At 44.4% G+C, this 18124-nt stretch overlaps 3 protein-coding genes across 5 annotated transcripts; 1 reads left to right on the plus strand and 2 right to left on the minus strand.

Moving 5' to 3' along the window:
- Nucleotides 1-52: 52 nt before the first annotated feature.
- tubd1 (tubulin, delta 1) lies at nt 53-3684 on the minus strand. The gene is made up of 8 exons (XM_079272730.1): nt 3424-3684; nt 3176-3323; nt 2284-2500; nt 1973-2204; nt 1675-1839; nt 1420-1548; nt 1117-1300; nt 53-1013 (listed from the first exon to the last, which is right to left on the minus strand). The coding sequence occupies exons 1-8, from the start codon at nt 3572-3574 to the stop codon at nt 908-910; spliced, it is 1332 nt and encodes a 443-aa protein (XP_079128856.1). The 5' UTR covers nt 3575-3684; the 3' UTR covers nt 53-907.
- A 637-nt stretch (nt 3685-4321) lies between these two features.
- rps6kb1b (ribosomal protein S6 kinase b, polypeptide 1b) lies at nt 4322-11916 on the plus strand. Its single transcript, XM_079271470.1, has 15 exons — nt 4322-4473; nt 5622-5665; nt 5791-5911; nt 6085-6153; nt 7611-7758; nt 7961-8018; nt 8105-8205; nt 8417-8507; nt 8653-8743; nt 8856-8963; nt 9067-9129; nt 9244-9321; nt 9554-9661; nt 10201-10313; nt 10621-11916. Exons 1-15 carry the CDS (start codon nt 4402-4404, stop codon nt 10874-10876), a joined length of 1521 nt encoding a protein of 506 aa, XP_079127596.1. The 5' UTR covers nt 4322-4401; the 3' UTR covers nt 10877-11916.
- Nucleotides 11917-12432: 516 nt separating this feature from the next.
- slc33a1 (solute carrier family 33 member 1) lies at nt 12433-18019 on the minus strand. Of its 3 annotated transcripts, none has more exons than XM_079271469.1 (9): nt 17968-18019; nt 16679-17136; nt 16420-16573; nt 16113-16308; nt 15808-16007; nt 15494-15678; nt 15292-15409; nt 14273-14488; nt 12433-14176 (listed from the first exon to the last, which is right to left on the minus strand). In XM_079271469.1, the coding sequence occupies exons 2-9, from the start codon at nt 17092-17094 to the stop codon at nt 14009-14011; spliced, it is 1653 nt and encodes a 550-aa protein (XP_079127595.1). In that variant the 5' UTR covers nt 17095-17136; nt 17968-18019; the 3' UTR covers nt 12433-14008. The 3 variants fall into 3 exon arrangements, with proteins under 3 accessions (XP_079127595.1, XP_079127594.1, XP_079127593.1); XM_079271468.1 differs by having other exon boundaries at nt 17795-18004; XM_079271467.1 differs by having other exon boundaries at nt 16679-18004.
- Nucleotides 18020-18124: the final 105 nt, after the last annotated feature.

Raw genomic sequence — 18124 nt, forward strand, 5'->3', positions numbered from 1 at the left:
CCATCAGTTCTTAATAGTTCTCTTTGTAGTCGTTTATCTGGGCTGATTCAGACTCTTGATGTCGGGGAGAAGTCCGGCCTGAAACGGACTCTGCAGATTCTGCTCCACTCCGGCTTGTGGACCCCGCTTCTACATTCTCATGAACATCCTTGACTCAACTTTCCCATCCCGTCAGCTAGCTTATCAGACTGGTGTTGGCTGTTAAACTAGCACGGCAACAACAGTCTGTAAGCTGGCTGAAGTTCTGGGCCTTCAGCATTTCGTTTCTGCCGCTTGGCTCGTGTCAGAACTGCACTTCAGCCGGTCCATTGGTGGAAACACAGACCGGTCTTTAGTGAACCCTTGGTTTTATGTCGATCTGACCACATCTGGAAATACTGTGATGGCAAACAAATGAACAATAAAGTGATGAAAAGTATGTTAACTGCTCTTGTCCCTTTTCTTTGTTCCCAATAATTGCTCAACACACTTAATTGAACATACAGTAACATTTTCTAACAAGAATAACTCTGTATCTGTTTGGGAGCTTTTCATCACAACACATGGTCTACAGCAGATGGAGACTCTGCGTTGTCATGGAAGTGTAGAAGTTGACATTTTTCTCAACGCTTTTAAAGGCTGAAAGCAGCATTTGATAAAATGATCTAATATCAAAGTCCATAACTAATTAAATGTAATAAAATAGTTCCAACAAGAGGATCTGAATGTGTCCTAATGTTACTTTTGGTGTAAAGAAATTGTCAAAAATCAAGGAATCAGTTCCTTAACAAAAAAAAAGTAAAAAATAAAAAAAAATGTATACATGTTTAAAAAGAGAAGAAAAGCAGCAGCAATGTCTCACGTATTGGTATTCTGTTTGGCACATACAGTCCACAGGGCAGGTGGCGCTTGTTAGTTTTCTCCATTTCTAGTGCAGTTGTTTGTAGCTGGAGATGACTTGCTCAATAGATGTGAAGCTGTCTAGAAAGTCCTCCTCTGAGATCCCAAACTTAATGTACTGGTGGATGTAGGCCCTTTAACAGAGGAAATAAAACATTAAAAAGAAACTGTTTGGACCCAGCATTTCCTAAAAGTGACATTTAAGCATTTTTTTCCTGAGTAACGGGGCTGACTCACCTGGACGCAAACATGTTCCAGGCTTTTCCCACCATGTTGTCCAGAGGTCTGAGCAGAGCCTGGCTGTTGCTGACCAGCGTGGCACATTTTTCATACTTATTAAAAGGCACTGGGGATTTCCACGAGTTAAAAGCTTCTTCTGATGAGAGCCAGGAGGTGTACAGGGCCGGGTCCTCGAAGCCACCTGTGGACGGTACACGCAGTTTACATCTCATGCATAGCGCCACATCGTTCTAAAATGTCGTCATATCCCTCGTGACTGTTGTGGATTAATCAGGTAAAATAAATACATTTCACCCAGACCTGTCTCTGCGCTGTAAACGTCTTTCCCTCTCAGTATGAGCAGGTTGGCCAGAGAGCGGTTGAAGCTGGATCCTGTGAGACTCCTGGTCCGCTCAGAAGCTGCAGGTGGACGCACCTGCCAGTCTATACCTGAGACGGGACGAAAAACAGCGATTCTCAGAAGTGTTCAACGGATTACACTCACTTTCAAGCCATAAAATAGCTCAATAAACTCATCTGAAACTGAACTACGAGGTTAAATTTGACAGAACTTGCCTTCCTCCATCTTGGTGTTGGAGATGAGCATCTGTCGTAGGTGTTTGAGCATGCTCGGCCAGCTGAACGTGCTGTAGGCCATGGAGGAACTCGGCATCTGAGGGATGGTGCACACGCTGAGCAGCTTGTACTCCGGGTGGCACGCGAGGGCGCTCACCAACTCACCTGAGAGACGACAAAGAGTAAAGTCCACATTAGGGGTGAGACGTGCTGGCTCGTGAGGACGGCACAGGGTACAACATTCCCCGTGGAGACTCCGCCTCTCCATCCGGGCCCTGCGTGTCTCGGCATGGCTCACCCAGAGGATTTCTGCCGTAGACGCCGTGGGAGTCGGCGGTGAGCGCGGGCTGCAGGACGCTGCCCAGCTGGTGAGCGATCACCTTGTTGACATCGCCGAAGGAGATGTGTTTGATGTTGAGCAGCTGCCCGCAGATCCTGTGCACCGTGTCGTTCTCGTGCACCAGGATGGCGTCGGACAGCTGGTAGAGGTGAGCCAGCGTCAGCACAGAGTTGTAGTTCTGGACAATCACCTGAGAGGACAGGTGAAAGATTTTAACAGCACGTTATTCTAATATTAAAGACTAAACACTCGGTAGTCGTCTCCGTTACCTCCCCGGTCCCGTACGGCCAGGTGAGGTGGTTGAGGATGAAGGTTTTGGGGTAGATGTCTCGGAGACACTGAGTAACGTAAGTGCCAACGCCGGACCCCGTTCCCCCCGCCACGCTCATCATGGCCATGAGTCCGGCCAACCTGTCACAGCGCTCCACCTCTCGCCTCACCAGCTCCTCCACCACGTCTCTGTGACGAGGCCCGTGGACACGGTACCTGGTGGGACACAAGAAGCACATTACCAGCTTTTCTCCCCAATTCATTCCTAAACACAGGACTGCTTTTCCTGTGTTTGTGTTGAGGTACAAACTCTGTTTACTAGCTTGTTATTGTCAAACTGCCATTTTTAAAAAGGTCTAGAATGAACTTTGATGCTTCATTTCGGAGCTGAAACAATGAATTGATCAGTTAGCGGATCGACTAAAAATTAACGAGCAAATATTTGGATAATCAATCATTTCAGTAAAATGTTCAAGCAAAAACTTCTCAATTGTGATAATTTGATGCTTTTCTTTGTAATAAATGACACTAAACGGACACGACTTCGGCTCTGACAGAATATAAGGGCATTGTTGACAACAGTTACAAGACATAAGAGAAAATCATCTGCAAATGAACCCATAATGAGTCATATTTAACTTATAAATCATAACAGATTATGAGCTATTGAGTTAAGTCATCAGACCCATCCACAACAGCTGAAAGCTCAGGGAAGAATGCTCGTAAATAGGCCTTGAGTTGGGAACGTTTTGACATGTTTACACAATGATGAGGGGATTTCCAATGTTTTGCTTTGTAATATTCATACTACTATAACAAAAACTGTGTTATTTGTATTTACCAGATTATTAGTTTGTACATATTTTACAGTAAACGGTGAAATGGCCTTACCCATTAGCCCAGTTGTTCCCAGAGCCCTGCTTCTGGCTGAAGTGGGAAGACTCTCCATACCTCCACATGCCACACTTCGCAGCCCTGCTCATACTCTGGTTGATCACTTTGGGCTCCATGTCAATCAGCACCGCCCTGGCTACGAGCTCTGGTTTAGACAGGGAGACATGACAATTAAACACGTGTGTTTATTATTTATTTAGACGCCTATTTCACCCAATAAAGGAGGACATCGATCAGGTGTTTACCTCCACGTGAGGTTTGGTGGAAGAATCGCTCGCAGCCCGCTGTGCTGTACACTTTCCTCTGTCCCTCCAGAGCATCGCTGCAGAGGACGTCAAAGAGCTCGTGGCCCACCTGGTTGCCGCACTGACCGAGCTGAACTGTTACGATGGACATGTTCTCTGAGGATCGATAGTTTTCCCCGATCAGAGTATCTGAACATACAGTCTGAAAGGTTTCATGACTGAGTCCACGGAGCTGTCAGCATCTTTGTTGTTTAAAAGCGGAGCACGTCCTGTCGTCATCCGCCACGAGAAGTTAAAATGGCGTTTCCGGCCCGAACTGTCAACACTTTCAAAATAAAGCTGCTATGCATATGTGATAAGATCTGATTTAAGTAATATGATGTAATGTACATTGGGTATTATTATATTATTATATTGTTATATTATTATATTATGATATTGTTATATTGTTATATTGTTATATTGTTATATTATATTATTGTATTCTTATAATAGGGGTTTATAAGTAATGGTAATTTATTATGCGACTGGGGTGTTTGTGATTAGAATAGAAATTGAATGAGAATGACAAAAACATTTCAACAACATAGTTTCTTCAACGTGGACTGAATTGTTTCAAGCATAAAACATGTCAGTTAGTTGCGGAGAATGTTCATGTTTAAAATTAACCTGACTATTTTAGGTGTGACCAGAGACCCAAATAGTACAGTCAGAAACGGCTTGTTATGAATGGCAATGGAAAGATTTGATGAGGTTTATTTCGTCTTTCATTTGAATTTGTAGTGAATACACTGATGTAGTTTTATGACCAAAAATAAAAGCGAGTCACACAGGGCACCGCCCCTTTTTGTCGGGTGTTGCAATGCGCATGCTCAGTGTAGTAGCCGGTTATGGCGGCGGTGTGTGTTTGTCCATGAGGTGTGGAGACGCCTGCTATTCTTGCGGTCTGTGACGGAGCGATCTGAGCGAAGCGCTGCCATGGCCGGAATGTTTGACATTGATTTGGACCAGCCGGAGGAAAATGTCTCCGACGATGATGAGAACGAGGAGGTACTTTCATGGAGAACGGTTGAGACGTGACTGCGAGAGTTGTCACGGCAGAAACTCTCCACGCAGAGTAGCTAGCTGTTAGCCTGTTAGCCTGCTAGCCTGGCACAGGCCCTGCTCCTGCAGCCGGCGCTCTCAGGCCTAACGGGGTTAGCAGAGGCTAATGCTAGCTCGCCACCGTTAGCCTGACAGCGATCATGACAGCGAGCTGTCACTCGTTCTGTTTCTATTCTACTAGTAGCGATAGCTCAGCGGTGAACTGCATGTGTTTTTAATCCCGTCTCGTTTAAATAGAACCGTGGCTGTCATGTTAAGAGTTGTGCAAGCAGAGCCTTACTTGGCCACAGGTGCTGCAGTGATAAATGTGGCTCGGTGTGCAACAGTTTATTTTGGCAAGACTGCTACAGAGTGTGACTGTGTGGCCATAGAGCTGGTGTCTGTGTGTTTCTATTCACACCGAGCCTGAAATACAGCAGCACAACTGACTGTACACCTAATTTAATACAGCAACTACATTAAACTGGCTTGACAAATTATTATTATTATTAAATTACGTGTAAATACTGCTTCATGCAATTGTCAATCTTGTATATTATTACTGCAAAACAATGATCACATGCTGTTAAAGTAGTAGAACAGTCATTGAATAGGCCATATTAACTATATGCACACACATCAGGTGTGTGTTTATCATTAAGATAATCCATTTTTGCTTATTATTTTATCTATATAGCCCGAATTGGGAAACTGTTACTTCACAGCAGCTCTTGTTTGTCAGTGTCACATCGCAGCTCTTGTTTGTCAGTGTCACATCACAGCTCCTGTTTTATTGTGAAGCCAAACACCTTATCTTTTTGTACAGCTATTTATTTGCATCGCATGACAAGTATTGTAAATGCTGTACTATCATAGTAATAAAACAGACTTAAAGCGTTAAATCGCATGGAAAAAAAAATGAAATACAGAAATGTCTTTATGAGATCAAAGGCTCCCTATAAGAAATGAAAAACCGAAGAAAGAAAGTCACTCAATCAAATTGTGATTTCGAGCACTGCTCATGTTTTCTCCATTGCAGTCCATCCTCTTCCTCATGAGAACAGAAAAGCAGAATGACTTTTGTGTTTATGTCGTTTTTCTACTTTTCCTTGCAGGTTCAAATCGGTGACATCATGGACCAGTGCAGTGGATTTGAGTTGTAAGTTTTCACTATGTCCTTCCGTGCTTATGTTCATGTATGCATGTATGTTTTGTTCTTCTTTTTTTTTTGCATTTGAATCAGTGGAAAAACAAGAACTCAATGCATTGAATGTGTCTCTGCAGCAACATGGACGACTGTGAGAAGATTGAGATATCGGAGGACAACGTCAATCAGGGGACAGAGAACATCAGACCCGAGTGCTTTGAGCTGCTGCGGGTCCTGGGGAAAGGTGGTTATGGAAAGGTACCCAAGAAGCATGAAGCCTTGAGAAAGTATACTTAACACGCACACACGCCTACAAATGCACACACGTTGGATTATTGTCCCTCTAGAATGCAAAGGACTGAGTTGTATTGACTCGAAATTCTTTCAAGTGTTGTATCTTAAACATGTCAATCATTTCCCCTTTTGTGCAGGTCTTTCAAGTTCGAAAAGTTGTTGGAGCTGCGTCAGGCAAAATATTTGCCATGAAAGTTTTAAAAAAGGTAAATCTTTCTGCTTAAATATCGATCATTAGAGCAGTGTACCGCCGCTCTCAAGTTTGTATCCTGTGAATGCAATTGCATGCTTGTTTTTACAAATAAACATTATATTGCTTCCGTCTGCAAATATTGGCTGTCCTTGAAGCCAGTGGTGGGGTAGGATTTCACTGCTCGTTGGTAGACTGCCATCTGCGCTGCTGCAGCCTTGGCACTTAAAAACGCTCTGCCTCAGCCCGTTAGATTCCGCGTGATGTTCACGCCGCTTCTGCTTAATTGGCTAAAATGACCCCAGTGACACATTGAAGACCTGCCAGATTTCAACCGGTCGTTTTCAATCGTTCAGCTTCAAAGTGGCAGGCGGCCCTGTAGTTTTTGGGTTAGAGACCAGGGCCCGTATTTATGAAGCATCTCAGAGTAAGATATCAGTATCAGTTAAATTGTATTGCAATTTACACTGAATTCAAAGCTAAAGTATAGCTACAACAGCAACGATGTAGAACGTTATAGCTATGGCTGCTATTGTTCCACCTCTAAATGTAATTATATACTCGCGTGTAATTTATGTATCATGTTTATTTTCAGATGAAATATATTTGTAGTCTTTTTGTGAACGAAACTATCTTGTAATACAAGTAGCATAATGATGTATGCGGCCATTCATTTAGATTTTCCTGCTTTGATTTGAATCTGTTGATTGCACATCGAACCACAGAGAATGATGAATAAGTGCCATATACCAATTATGTCATTTACTCTTAAATGAGAACTTTGATTCCTTGCTGTGCGTGTGTAGCAAGGCTCATAAATAACTCCTGCTCCGAGGTTGAGTTACAGGGATTCTTAGTTGCTTGATAAAAATGGGCCCAGATTACAGGAAGCAATAGCCCATAGCATAGTAGAGCAGTTAGTGGATGACGGTTAGTTACTTTTGGTAGTCCTGCAAAGTGAACAAAGGCCCAGTTAGCGAGCCGGAAAGGGCTTAAAATTCAGTAAGCAATGCACGATTCCTAATCGGTCTCAACCAAAAAGTGAATTGCAAAGACATATTAAAGTCTCTCAGTCAGCAAGCTCGTACTGCACCATTTCAAATCAACGGGCGTGTCTCAGCCTCGGTTGTAGTTCTGACACTCAAAGCTGAAACAACATTGCTGCCGACAGGCGGCTCTTTAGCTTTCTGACAGAAGTGGTTAGCAAACACAAACATGAGCAGGAGAGAGCTGGAGGAACAGAAGACACTGTACAAATACAATCCCAGTAGTGCTCGGACTATTGACGTCATCGTTCTTCCACAGAACAAAAGCAGCTCATAAGTTGGCGATAAACAGACTGTTGGCAGGACATATTTGTCGTTCAGTGCGCTTCACATCTGCATGGATGGAAAGATGGCCATTGTTTCACCGTTCCGTCTGCCTCTGGAGTTGACTAATGTTGGTGTACTTCTTCGGGTTCGGGGGCACAAGGCTATGATTGTACGCAACGCCAAGGACACGGCCCACACGAAGGCAGAGAGGAACATCCTGGAGGAGGTGAAGCATCCCTTCATAGTTGATCTCATCTACGCCTTCCAGACCGGAGGGAAGCTGTACCTCATCCTGGAGTACCTGAGTGGTCAGTACGAGAAATACACACACACACACACACACACACCTGGTACACAACGCACACTAAAGGAAGATCAATGCAGATTACGCAAGTGTGAAATCACTTCCTCCGGCTCGTCTCTTCCGGGCTGCGACCTAACCTGTGGAGGCGGGAGGGATGTATGTGCATCACCCGTGTTAACAGCATAAAAATGTTTTCACCTGCGCAGGAGGAGAGCTGTTCATGCAGCTGGAGAGGGAGGGCATCTTCATGGAAGACACAGCCTGGTGAGTGTTGTTCGCGGTTTTATTGAATAGGGACGGACAGATATCTCGGCAGACTATCGGTTTATTTTCTTTGTATTTCTCTGTAGTTTCTACCTGGCTGAGATCTCCATGGCTCTGGGCCACCTGCACCAGAAGGGCATCATCTACAGAGACCTGAAGCCAGAGAACATCATGCTCAACAACCACGGTGTGTGTGTGTGTACATGTGATGAAATTATCTCAAACCTTCCTATATGATTTATCCAAAGAAGATGTCTTACATTTCTTTGTATTTGTCCCTAAACATCACTATCCATATGCACAAATATCATGCCACAGAAATAACAGTAAATAAAGACCATGTTGACAATTTCATGATTATCAACAATTGAATCTGAACATGTTGTTTTTCCTTCCAGGGCATGTGAAGTTGACAGACTTTGGATTGTGTAAAGAGTCAATTCACGACGGCACAGTCACGCACACTTTCTGCGGTACCATCGAATACATGCAAGTGGAGCAGTCCTTCAATCCCACTCGCTTGCATGCAAATATGCCTCCTCACTCACTCGTTCCCCTCCTTCTTCTCCCGCGTTTCGTATCGACTCATTTGCGTTCATTCGTGAGTAACAGGTGTGCACTCGTGTTGTTGCAGGGCCCCAGAGATCTTGATGAGAAGCGGACACAACAGAGCAGTAGACTGGTGGAGTCTGGGCGCTCTGATGTACGACATGCTCACAGGAGCGGTCAGTTAAACCTTCACATTAAAATAAAAAAAAAAGTTCTACTATTATAAAATATGAGTCATGATTTGGGAATGTTTGTGTAACCCCCCCTTCCTCTCTTTTCCCACTGTAGCCACCGTTCACTGGTGAAAACCGCAAAAAGACCATTGACAAGATCCTGAAGTGTAAGCTCAGCCTCCCACCCTACCTCACACAAGAAGCAAGAGATCTCCTGAAACGGGTATCTCCTGTTCGCTTACAGCTTATACGACGCGTGTTTATCCAAAATAAGTGTGGCGTTGTTGTGTAAGCGTTCTTCTGACACTTGACTGCTGCTTGTACAGTTGTTAAAGAGGAACGCCTCGTCGCGGCTGGGAGCGGCAGCAGGAGACGCCGCAGAGGTGCAGGTGAGAATATTATTACCTCTCAGGACGTACTGGTGGTAACATACTGTTGTTTCACATCTCCCCGATGTAGCAGCTAAGTCTTATGGCCCTGTCTTTGTATTTGATGTCCCACAGGCGCATCCCTTCTTCAGACACATCAACTGGGAGGATTTACTGGCCCGGAAAGTGGAGCCCCCCTTCAAACCTTTCCTGGTGAGTATCAGAGGAGCACGGAGTTCTGAATTACATGTTGGAATTAGATCTCTGTGAGCTCGAGATGAGTTTTGTTTCCGGTTACCGGCCCAGGTTGAAGCAGCCGATCGAGTGTTTGGTAATCGAGCCCAGGTCGTCTCTTGTTCCAGACCTGCGTGTTGTTAGTTGACACATCTGCTCATGTTGCTGCACCTCCTCACCTCTTGTTTGTCTTCTCTTTCTATTTTGGCAGCAATCAGCTGAAGACGTGAGTCAGTTCGACTCGAAGTTCACCAGCCAGACGCCGGTCGACAGCCCGGACGACTCGACGCTCAGTGAAAGTGCCAATCAAGCCTTCCTGGTAACTTCTCTGACTGCGTGTTCACGTCTTTTGTTTGTTTCCTTCTGCCTCCGTACATTCGTGAATTATGACAAATAACAGGATATAATTATGACATTTTAGACAGACATGGATGTGATCTTATTATTATCTCGTGAACACAAAAGAAAGAATGTTGAGAGCCTTTTCAGTTTCATTTTAAATGAATTACTCACAAGCTTTTGGTAACAATTAAGTTCATCTTAATTACTTCCATTTTACCTTAATTAATGTAAAAAAACAACCACAATAAACATTCGTTAAACAGGCTTGTAGTTGATCAGTATTTTGCCCATAAAGTGAATTGCTTATGCGTAATACTCGCAGTGCGTCACAGAGCAGCACACACAACCAAATCAGTCAGGTGGAGCAACAACTGTCAGATTGAAAGTCACTGCATTGCTGATTCACGCTGCTGCTTCTGACTCGCTAATGAAGAGTCTATAAAGTCTTCCTGCCCCTCAGAAGTGAGCGTGCACCAACCGGATCTGTGTTTGTCTCTGATGTCTCTGTTCCTGTAGGGTTTCACATACGTTGCTCCGTCAGTCCTGGAAAACATCAAAGAGAGGTTCGCATTTGAGGCAAAAATCCGCTCACCTCGACGCATCGTGGGCAGCCCGAGAACACCCCTCAGGTATTTGGGCATGTCTGCAGCAGCCACTTGTACTGGTTGGCAAAATCAACCCCTTATTCCCACCCTGAGACTTCGTTTAATTCCTGATATTTCTCACTAAGAGAAATATTGTTTACGTCGTGCTAACTGCACCCTTAACAACAGCTTATTGAACATATGAGTTTTGGCTTTTTCAACCTTGCGGACTAATTCGTTAAGACCAAAAATGATAGCAGAATATACATGCAAATATATCTTCCATGTTGCACATAGTTACCAATGCCTCTTGGTTACATCTGTCCCGTGTCCTTCCTCTCCGTGCTTTCAGCCCAGTCAAGTTCTCAGGCGGGGAGTGCTGGGCTCGGAGCCCCCTTCGCCCTGGCCCAGGACCAAGTGTCCTCCAGTCACCTCAGGACCAGGCCATGGAGCTGTCCACCCCGGAGCAGATGGATGTCACAACCGGCTCCGAGGCCTCGGCCCCTCTTCCCATCCGTCAGCCTGCCGGGGTCAACCTGGGCCAGATGAAGCAGCAAGCCTATCCCAGCATGGCCAAGCGGCCCGAGCATTTACGTATGAACCTATGACCCACCGCGCCTCTGTAGGAAAGTTCATTTCTTGACTCTTTTTTTATTGGTATTTTTTTTTTTTAAGAAACAACGCAAAAAGATATGGATGCTGGAGACGATTCAAATCCAAAAATTGCGCATCCACACACTCCATATACTGTCACAACCTGGAGTTTGCGCGTGGGTCTGCGGCTCCGGCGTGCTGCAGTTGAGGCCTCGCCGCTTCTCCTCCGACACCTCAGGTCTCATGACCTGTGTCTTCTGAACTGGACTAGTAGGACTGGAAACCCCTTTCTTGAGGAGCCACAGCCTTTTTGTGCGACCTGGAAATCAAAAAGGCGACAACGTATCGCACCGTATGCAAGCTATTTACTCTAAAATGCCGTCAGTCTACAAGACGACGTCCAAAGTGCTTCGTGCTATTTGAATGAATGCCGGTGATGCAAACTGCTTCCATTGGGAGATTTTGAAAGTTCTTCTCAGACAAAAAAAAAGTTAAAATGCTTCCTGGCTCTGAATGAAATTATGTTAATTATTGAAAAAGAATTGAGCATTGTGAGCAGAGGTACTGGTATTGATGAATATACACAATGGATGCATTAACTGTGCTATACATCAATGATGAATCAAAGAGCCGAGATTCAAAAAGAGAAACCTTGACTTTTCACGTTCTTTCGGCATTAAAGGCATATTTGATTTGGGAACCGAACCGTACTTTGATTCTCTGCTCTTAAGACGTGCTACACTGCAGGAAGAATCGCTGGATGAGTTGACACGTCACCAGACATGATTCAGTTTGATCACCGCGACCACCTGAAAATGATCTGGGTGCTGCTTTGTGTGACCACAATCTGAGCGCTGACGGGACGTCAGACCCCCGACTGAGCGCATACTGGAGACTGTGGCACCAGTTGATCTGGATCCTCAGTTGTGGGGTTTGATGCTCAGAAAACTCGGGGCAACGTTCACAGCGTCTGACATCGGCTCACTTGTTTAGGAGGGAAGTTTTAGAAACCCTGAAAAAGCAAGGAAAGTTCTAATTAAAAATACAGAATGCATCGTGTCTTTTTTTTGTATGAAAGGAAAAACATCTGGAGACCTCACAAGTGCAAATGTTTTTTTTAATCACGTATGATTTGTTTGTCAGAGCATTACATCCTGTGAACGTCAAAGATCCTCTCATCAGAACATCAGAGAGCACTGCTGCCAGCTTATTTAAATGTCTTCACCATCACCCTGTGCTGTCCTTTTACTTTACGATTGGGAATTTAGACTCATCGTAAACTAAAGTTGTGCAAAGTAAAAATAATTTAAAAAAGTTTGGTTAAATGATGAGAAATAAACTTTTGCAGCTGAAATGCACCCAAAAGCCAATTTAGCAAATTAAAGTATCTGATCTGAAATATAAAAACAAATGCACATGTTGCTGAAATCAGTGTCACACAGTCTGTCAAAGAAAATCAAAACAACAAATCCAGTGCCCTGATAATGAGAAACGGCTTTCAGGAAGAAGTGTCATGAGAGCGATGTGCTGCTACAAATACAGAAGAACAGCCCAATAAACGTCAAAGGCGTGCAGTATGACTTCATTTTAATGCAGCGTATGGGACTTTTGTGCATTTCAGAGGAACCGTTGGCCAAAGAACTACCACAGCAATCTGAAACGATTTGACCTTTTACATGTACTTCAAATAGTCTGCATCAGAATCAAATTACGCCAAGTGAGTTGAAAATGAAGCTCTCCTGACATGAACCCTGATTGTGTGCTTCGACGCTTAAATACTGAAATACTGTAACATTCAGCTCTACGTACAATATGAAAACAAACAGGACATGTGCGTATCGCGTGTCTCTTCAAGGCTGCTGGTCCCGGATCTCAATTGGTTTTGGGAGCAAGAACTTGACTATATTTAATTACATACTTCTCAGGCTGGTGGTAACGTCCCACTCTGCAGAACTTGGCTTTATGGATGTTAAAATGCCGTAATTAGGACTCCTGTAATACATTGTTGCATTGATAGTTATTATACAGCATATTGACCTTTTACATAAAACGTGTTTGAATAATAATGCATCTATTAAATGTTTGAGACTTACTAGGACCTGCCTGAAAAAAATACATATTTTCTGAATACAAAGTTCTTTTTGCAAATTAAAAATGCCCCGCTGACAACCAAGAGGTCCGAAATGTTCAAATCCACACTGTCCAGTAATGCCATTAAATAATTGATTCCTATGAAGAATACAACTGATCAGATCTAAGGAAAAAGAAAAGAATGCTCCAAGAAAATGTTTTAATATTTCAGACAGCTCAGTTCACTTGACCATTAATGCTATCGGTAATAATGAGGAATGTGTGCTCAGCGTCATTATGGAGTATGTTTTGTGTAATCTACCAAACCAGAAGACAGACTTTGAAACACCAAACAAGGCAAAAACCACTTAAGAGGAAGAAAATACATATATATATTTAAATAATGATTTAAAGAATCATTGGTTCAGATCCGAGTCCAGCAGCAATCAAAGATAATCTTCACACCGGGTTTAACCGGCATCCGGACACGGCATCTGTTTTTTTACCTTTAGTATCTGTTAATATATAATCAATGGTGACTGGCCGGGAAGGTCAACAAGAGTCTGAAGTGCTATGTTTACTTTTGAAGTTATTTTTTGCTCATATTTGGGCCAAAAGGCAAAAAAACTGCAGTTTGCTGAACGTGTACTTCCCACAAAGTAAACTCAGCTGGCAATGAAGGCAGGTAAAAACACACTAATAAAGTTATTTCAACATATTCTTTGGGCCACCTCTTGTTTAGTTAAGCTGCTCCAAGCAGCAGAATATAATAAAAACAAATATAAAAAGTTCTCTGACCGGTTGGTCCAGTTTTCAGAGCACTTTTACAGAAAGCACGAGTAACAATGAGGTGCACTTTTACATCTACAGAAACAATGGAGTCCTTCATCAGATTTGTGTACCTCGAGGTGAGCAAGTATGAGTGTTCTCTTGACGCAGCAACTCGAGCACGACCAGCTGTACGAAACGGACAAGAAGTGGAACAACAACACATCCTGCCGTTCAGCTGTTTCTTGGAGCAGAGTATGCGGAAGTGCAAGAGGAAAAAAAAGAAAAATGCACTGATGAAAGCGTCATCACCGACTAGCGCTGCACCTCCATGCAGCGGGCTTCTGTTCCTGCAGGCGCCTCATCTTCTTCCCCAACCACACCCACCAGGCTAAACCAATCACAACACACACCACCGACTCCACGTAGTAGCCGTCCAGCGTGGTCACACAAGCGCCGCCCTCCTTAACGCACAGCTGGAGACACAACAGGGAGAAAGGAAATCAACATGTCAAGTCGAGGCAGTTACATACTCCGCTGTGCGGGATTATTTCCCCTCGCTGCTTACTCACCCCCGCCTCCTCTGGAGAGCCACAGCTCTGCCCGGCGGCCCCCTGACACTCCTTAGACGTCAGGGGATCCACCAGCCACAGAGCCAACGTGGAGGGCCAGTTCCCGCCGAGGTTAGTGACTGTGTTCAGCAGGGTCATGTAGGTCCCGCCGATGAGGGGGTCGCTCACTTTGGCGTGGAAGGCCATGCAAGCCACGTACATACTGTATAACGCCACCTGGGGAAGCAACACGGGAAACATTTGTTTATGCTGCTCAATAGTCAAACTTACCATGATACTTCATTCTTATCACATCAATTTTATTTTTTTAACTGCTGTTTTAATGACCGGATGGCAAAAATCCAAGGTCCAGAAAAAGAATAATTCTATCATCAATTAAATGGTTTTCATATTCTGTTGAAAGAAAGATGCAAAAGTAACCTCCCTCACTAAAATATGCCAGAAATGTAAAAAAAATAAATGAAGAATAAGTGGACGACTATTTTTCTGTCCCTGATACTTTAGATGTTCTTCTGTTGCACAGTGACATCTGTGGGCAGAGACAGGAAATGAAATGAGGTCGGTGGGAGAAAAAGGAACTCATCTTAACACTCGTCTGCCTTTATACGCCATTATACTTAAAAAATAACACCGTGACAAACATCTGTGCGTCTGCAACACATGTTTTGATCAACCTGCCATTCTAGCAGCACTGCAAGGCTAACATGTAACGTGTGCAATGCTTACCGTCTTTACCATGTTAGTTCATTTGCTACTTAGCAATAAACACAAAGTACAGCTGAGGCTGATGGGAATCATTCGTTTCGCAGGTAATCGGTCATAAAACAATGTATTACACAAAATAGAAGTTCAGAATTGACTCTCTAAGTTGTGGTCATTTCTAGCTCATTGCAGCCAGTTTCCATTCCCCATCTTACGAGCAGACTTAGACATACAGTGCTGTTCATAATGTGCAGACGGTCAGAAGCCCTTTCTAAGCAGCAGACTTTCACCATCTGCAGAACAACAGAAATACGAACCTGATGCAATGCGTAGCTGAACAGCACTATGGCGTAGTAGTAAACAGGGAACCCTCCTTCATGTTTTACACTGGGCGTCCACCACACCAGCAGAGCGTAGCCCAGTCCTATGAGCAGCCTGCAACCGCAAACAGCAACACTCGGTCAGCTTTTAGTTCGTGTGTGTGTGTGTGTGTGTGTGTGTGTGTGTGTGTGTTACAACCTGAAAGGGAAGGCCTTGTAGAAGACGTCCAGCGGTCTCGGCCCTGCTGTGTATTTGCTGATGATCACAGGTAGTAGGATCTGCAGAGGCACCATGGGCACTGCCAGCAGTGCCAGCTGCTCCTTGGGAACTCCAGCCTCCACCAGCTTCAGGCCCGTCACTGCATCTGCTGCCGAGAAGCCAATCTGAATAACAACAAAAAAAGAGAAGAAATCTTCCATTCACATTGGATGTTTGTGTAAAGCAGCAAAGCGTCCGTAAGCAACACTTTCAAAGGCATGTTGTAAAAGTTGTTTGACGTAATGCTGAAGTACTTTAGCAGTGAGAAGCAGGGAACAAAAGGTGAAGACTGTGGGCATCTTGATGATAGAGAACAGCAGCTTGTAGGTCTCCATGACGCCCTGCGTTTCCTCGTGGACTCTCCGCTTTCCTTGGCCGTGATTATTTTCTTTTTTCATGATGGCCACCAGAGTCGTGGAAATCAGGAACACAATTCCCCAAAAAAACAAGAACTCTGCAGCCGACGAACAGAAAGCATTAGAAATGATTACACGTCACCCAAAACCACCGCTCTGTTGTAAGACGACAACAACTCTGTGAGGTCAGGGGTGAATAATACCCGACAAGGTGACGATGCCCGTGTCCTTGGGCACTACTCTGAGGTACTTGTTGCAGAAGTCTGCAGACTCCAGAGCCAGAAAGAGCACATTCCCCAGGAAGTACCCAGCCGTCTGGCCCACAGAGTTGCATGTAGAAGCATATCCCACATTCTCTCTGGACAACATGGTCAGGGCCCAGCCATCCACAGCTATGTCCTTTGAAGCAGAGAAGGTACCGAAATTGGAGGACAGGAGAAAAACTGGTCTAATTCAATGCATTTATCTTCCCGAATGTGCGTTTGTGTCACAGTGTTTGCGTCCGCCTACCTGTGTGGCTGCAAGGAAGGCAAGCATAAAGAAGACGGCAGTGAGCGCTACCACCTTCGGTCCTCCCTCGCTTTGCATCAGTGAATTGACCGTCCCGGAAAGGTAGAGCATGAAGAGGCCCAGCAGGTACTGTGTGGGCACCAGCCATGACTTTCTGAAAACCAGGAATAATATACACATTGTAGGGGGTAAAAAATATAATCCTCCGTCCAGGCAGATGAAAACATCAACATAAACAGTACGCATGTGTCCTTCTTACCTTCTCCCAAACCTGCTGAAGTAGAGAGCGTCCACCAGCGGTGCCCAGAGAAGTTTGAGACTAAATGGCCAAAAGACAAAGCTGAAGAAGGCCTGGTCTTTGTAGCTGATGCTCTTACTCTGTAAGATCAGAGGGATGCTACCAGCCAGTCCCAGAGGAATCCCTTGCAGCACGTATAGGAACAGAAGGAGCAAAACGTTCCCCAACTCGTCACGGATCCCGGGCCGGACTCTCCTCTGCCTCTGGTCCTCAGAGGACAACACTTTGATAAGACCCTCCGCTTCCTCTTCGACTTCGGGTTCAGAGGAGCTCGTCTCTCCCCTGTCCATGCCCCTGATGTTTTCGGATAAGAAGGTGGAACCCGCGATCTTCCTCTGCCGCCCGTTCTTGTGTGTCATCGAATTTGAGTGCTCCATGTTGGAACAGTGGGCGTCAACCCCGCTGAGCCCTCAGCGAATCTGCAGAAAAAAATGACTTGAGGGCACTCGTTCAGCAGCTCGTTCAGCTAGTTCAGCAGCTGAATGACTGCATGTCTGCCGTGAATATTTCCAATCATTTGAATCCCATTAAGATTGTTATCGTTGTTTGAATGCAAACATTCAGTGAACTACAAGCAGGGACGCACTGATCATGCTTGAACAAAAGCAGTCAGCAAAATGGTGAAGTGAGTTTCTGACTGATTAGAACAATGAAAAGCAGACTCGCATCATACGTACGGTGTATACAGTGTATGTACACTTCAAATGACGGGATAAAAGAACATATACGGGCAGAAATCTGTGCAAAAGAAGAAAAAATAAATAGTGTCAAGTCATTGTTGAGGTGAAAGGTGAAGGAGACAATTCCAGAGGCTAACAAATAGATCCAGGATTAGGTTGGTTAGAAATAAGAAGTTATAGAGCTTTTGTATTTCATACTGTATAGTACAGTACAAGGAAAATGTTCACGGTTGTTTCCTGCTGTCACCTAAAAATCACAAGATGTTAGTTTACGTTTAGGCTAACGTAAGTTATTAAAAGCAATAGTTTCTAGTACACATACAGACGTAGAAAGGACATGCGCGAGATGAAAAGGTAAAAGGTAAATCACACAAGCAGTACATTAATTCACGTGTACCTGATGATGATAGCAGCATGCCACACAGATAATGCCAGATCGGGAAAAAATATTGAACACAAACGGCTGAATTCCAGAGCAAATCAACGGGAGGCCGATTTGATTCTATGTTCATGCAAATCGCGAGTTTGCGGCATCTTAATAAAAGGCAAGAAACACGAGAAAATCACTACCGTTTCACTCAAGACAGTTTAGTTGCATAAATACACAGAAGGCTCTCAAGAGAAAGATCCAGGAAGTGCGGCATGTGCGACGTCTAAATGGGTCCGGCACCTACAGATGACGTGTCAAAGACGAACGGAAAGGAGTTACGTTTCAGTGCTAATGCTA

This window comes from Melanostigma gelatinosum (genome assembly GCF_949748355.1).
Source record: "Melanostigma gelatinosum genome assembly, chromosome: 7".
NCBI lineage: Eukaryota > Metazoa > Chordata > Actinopteri > Perciformes > Zoarcidae > Melanostigma > Melanostigma gelatinosum.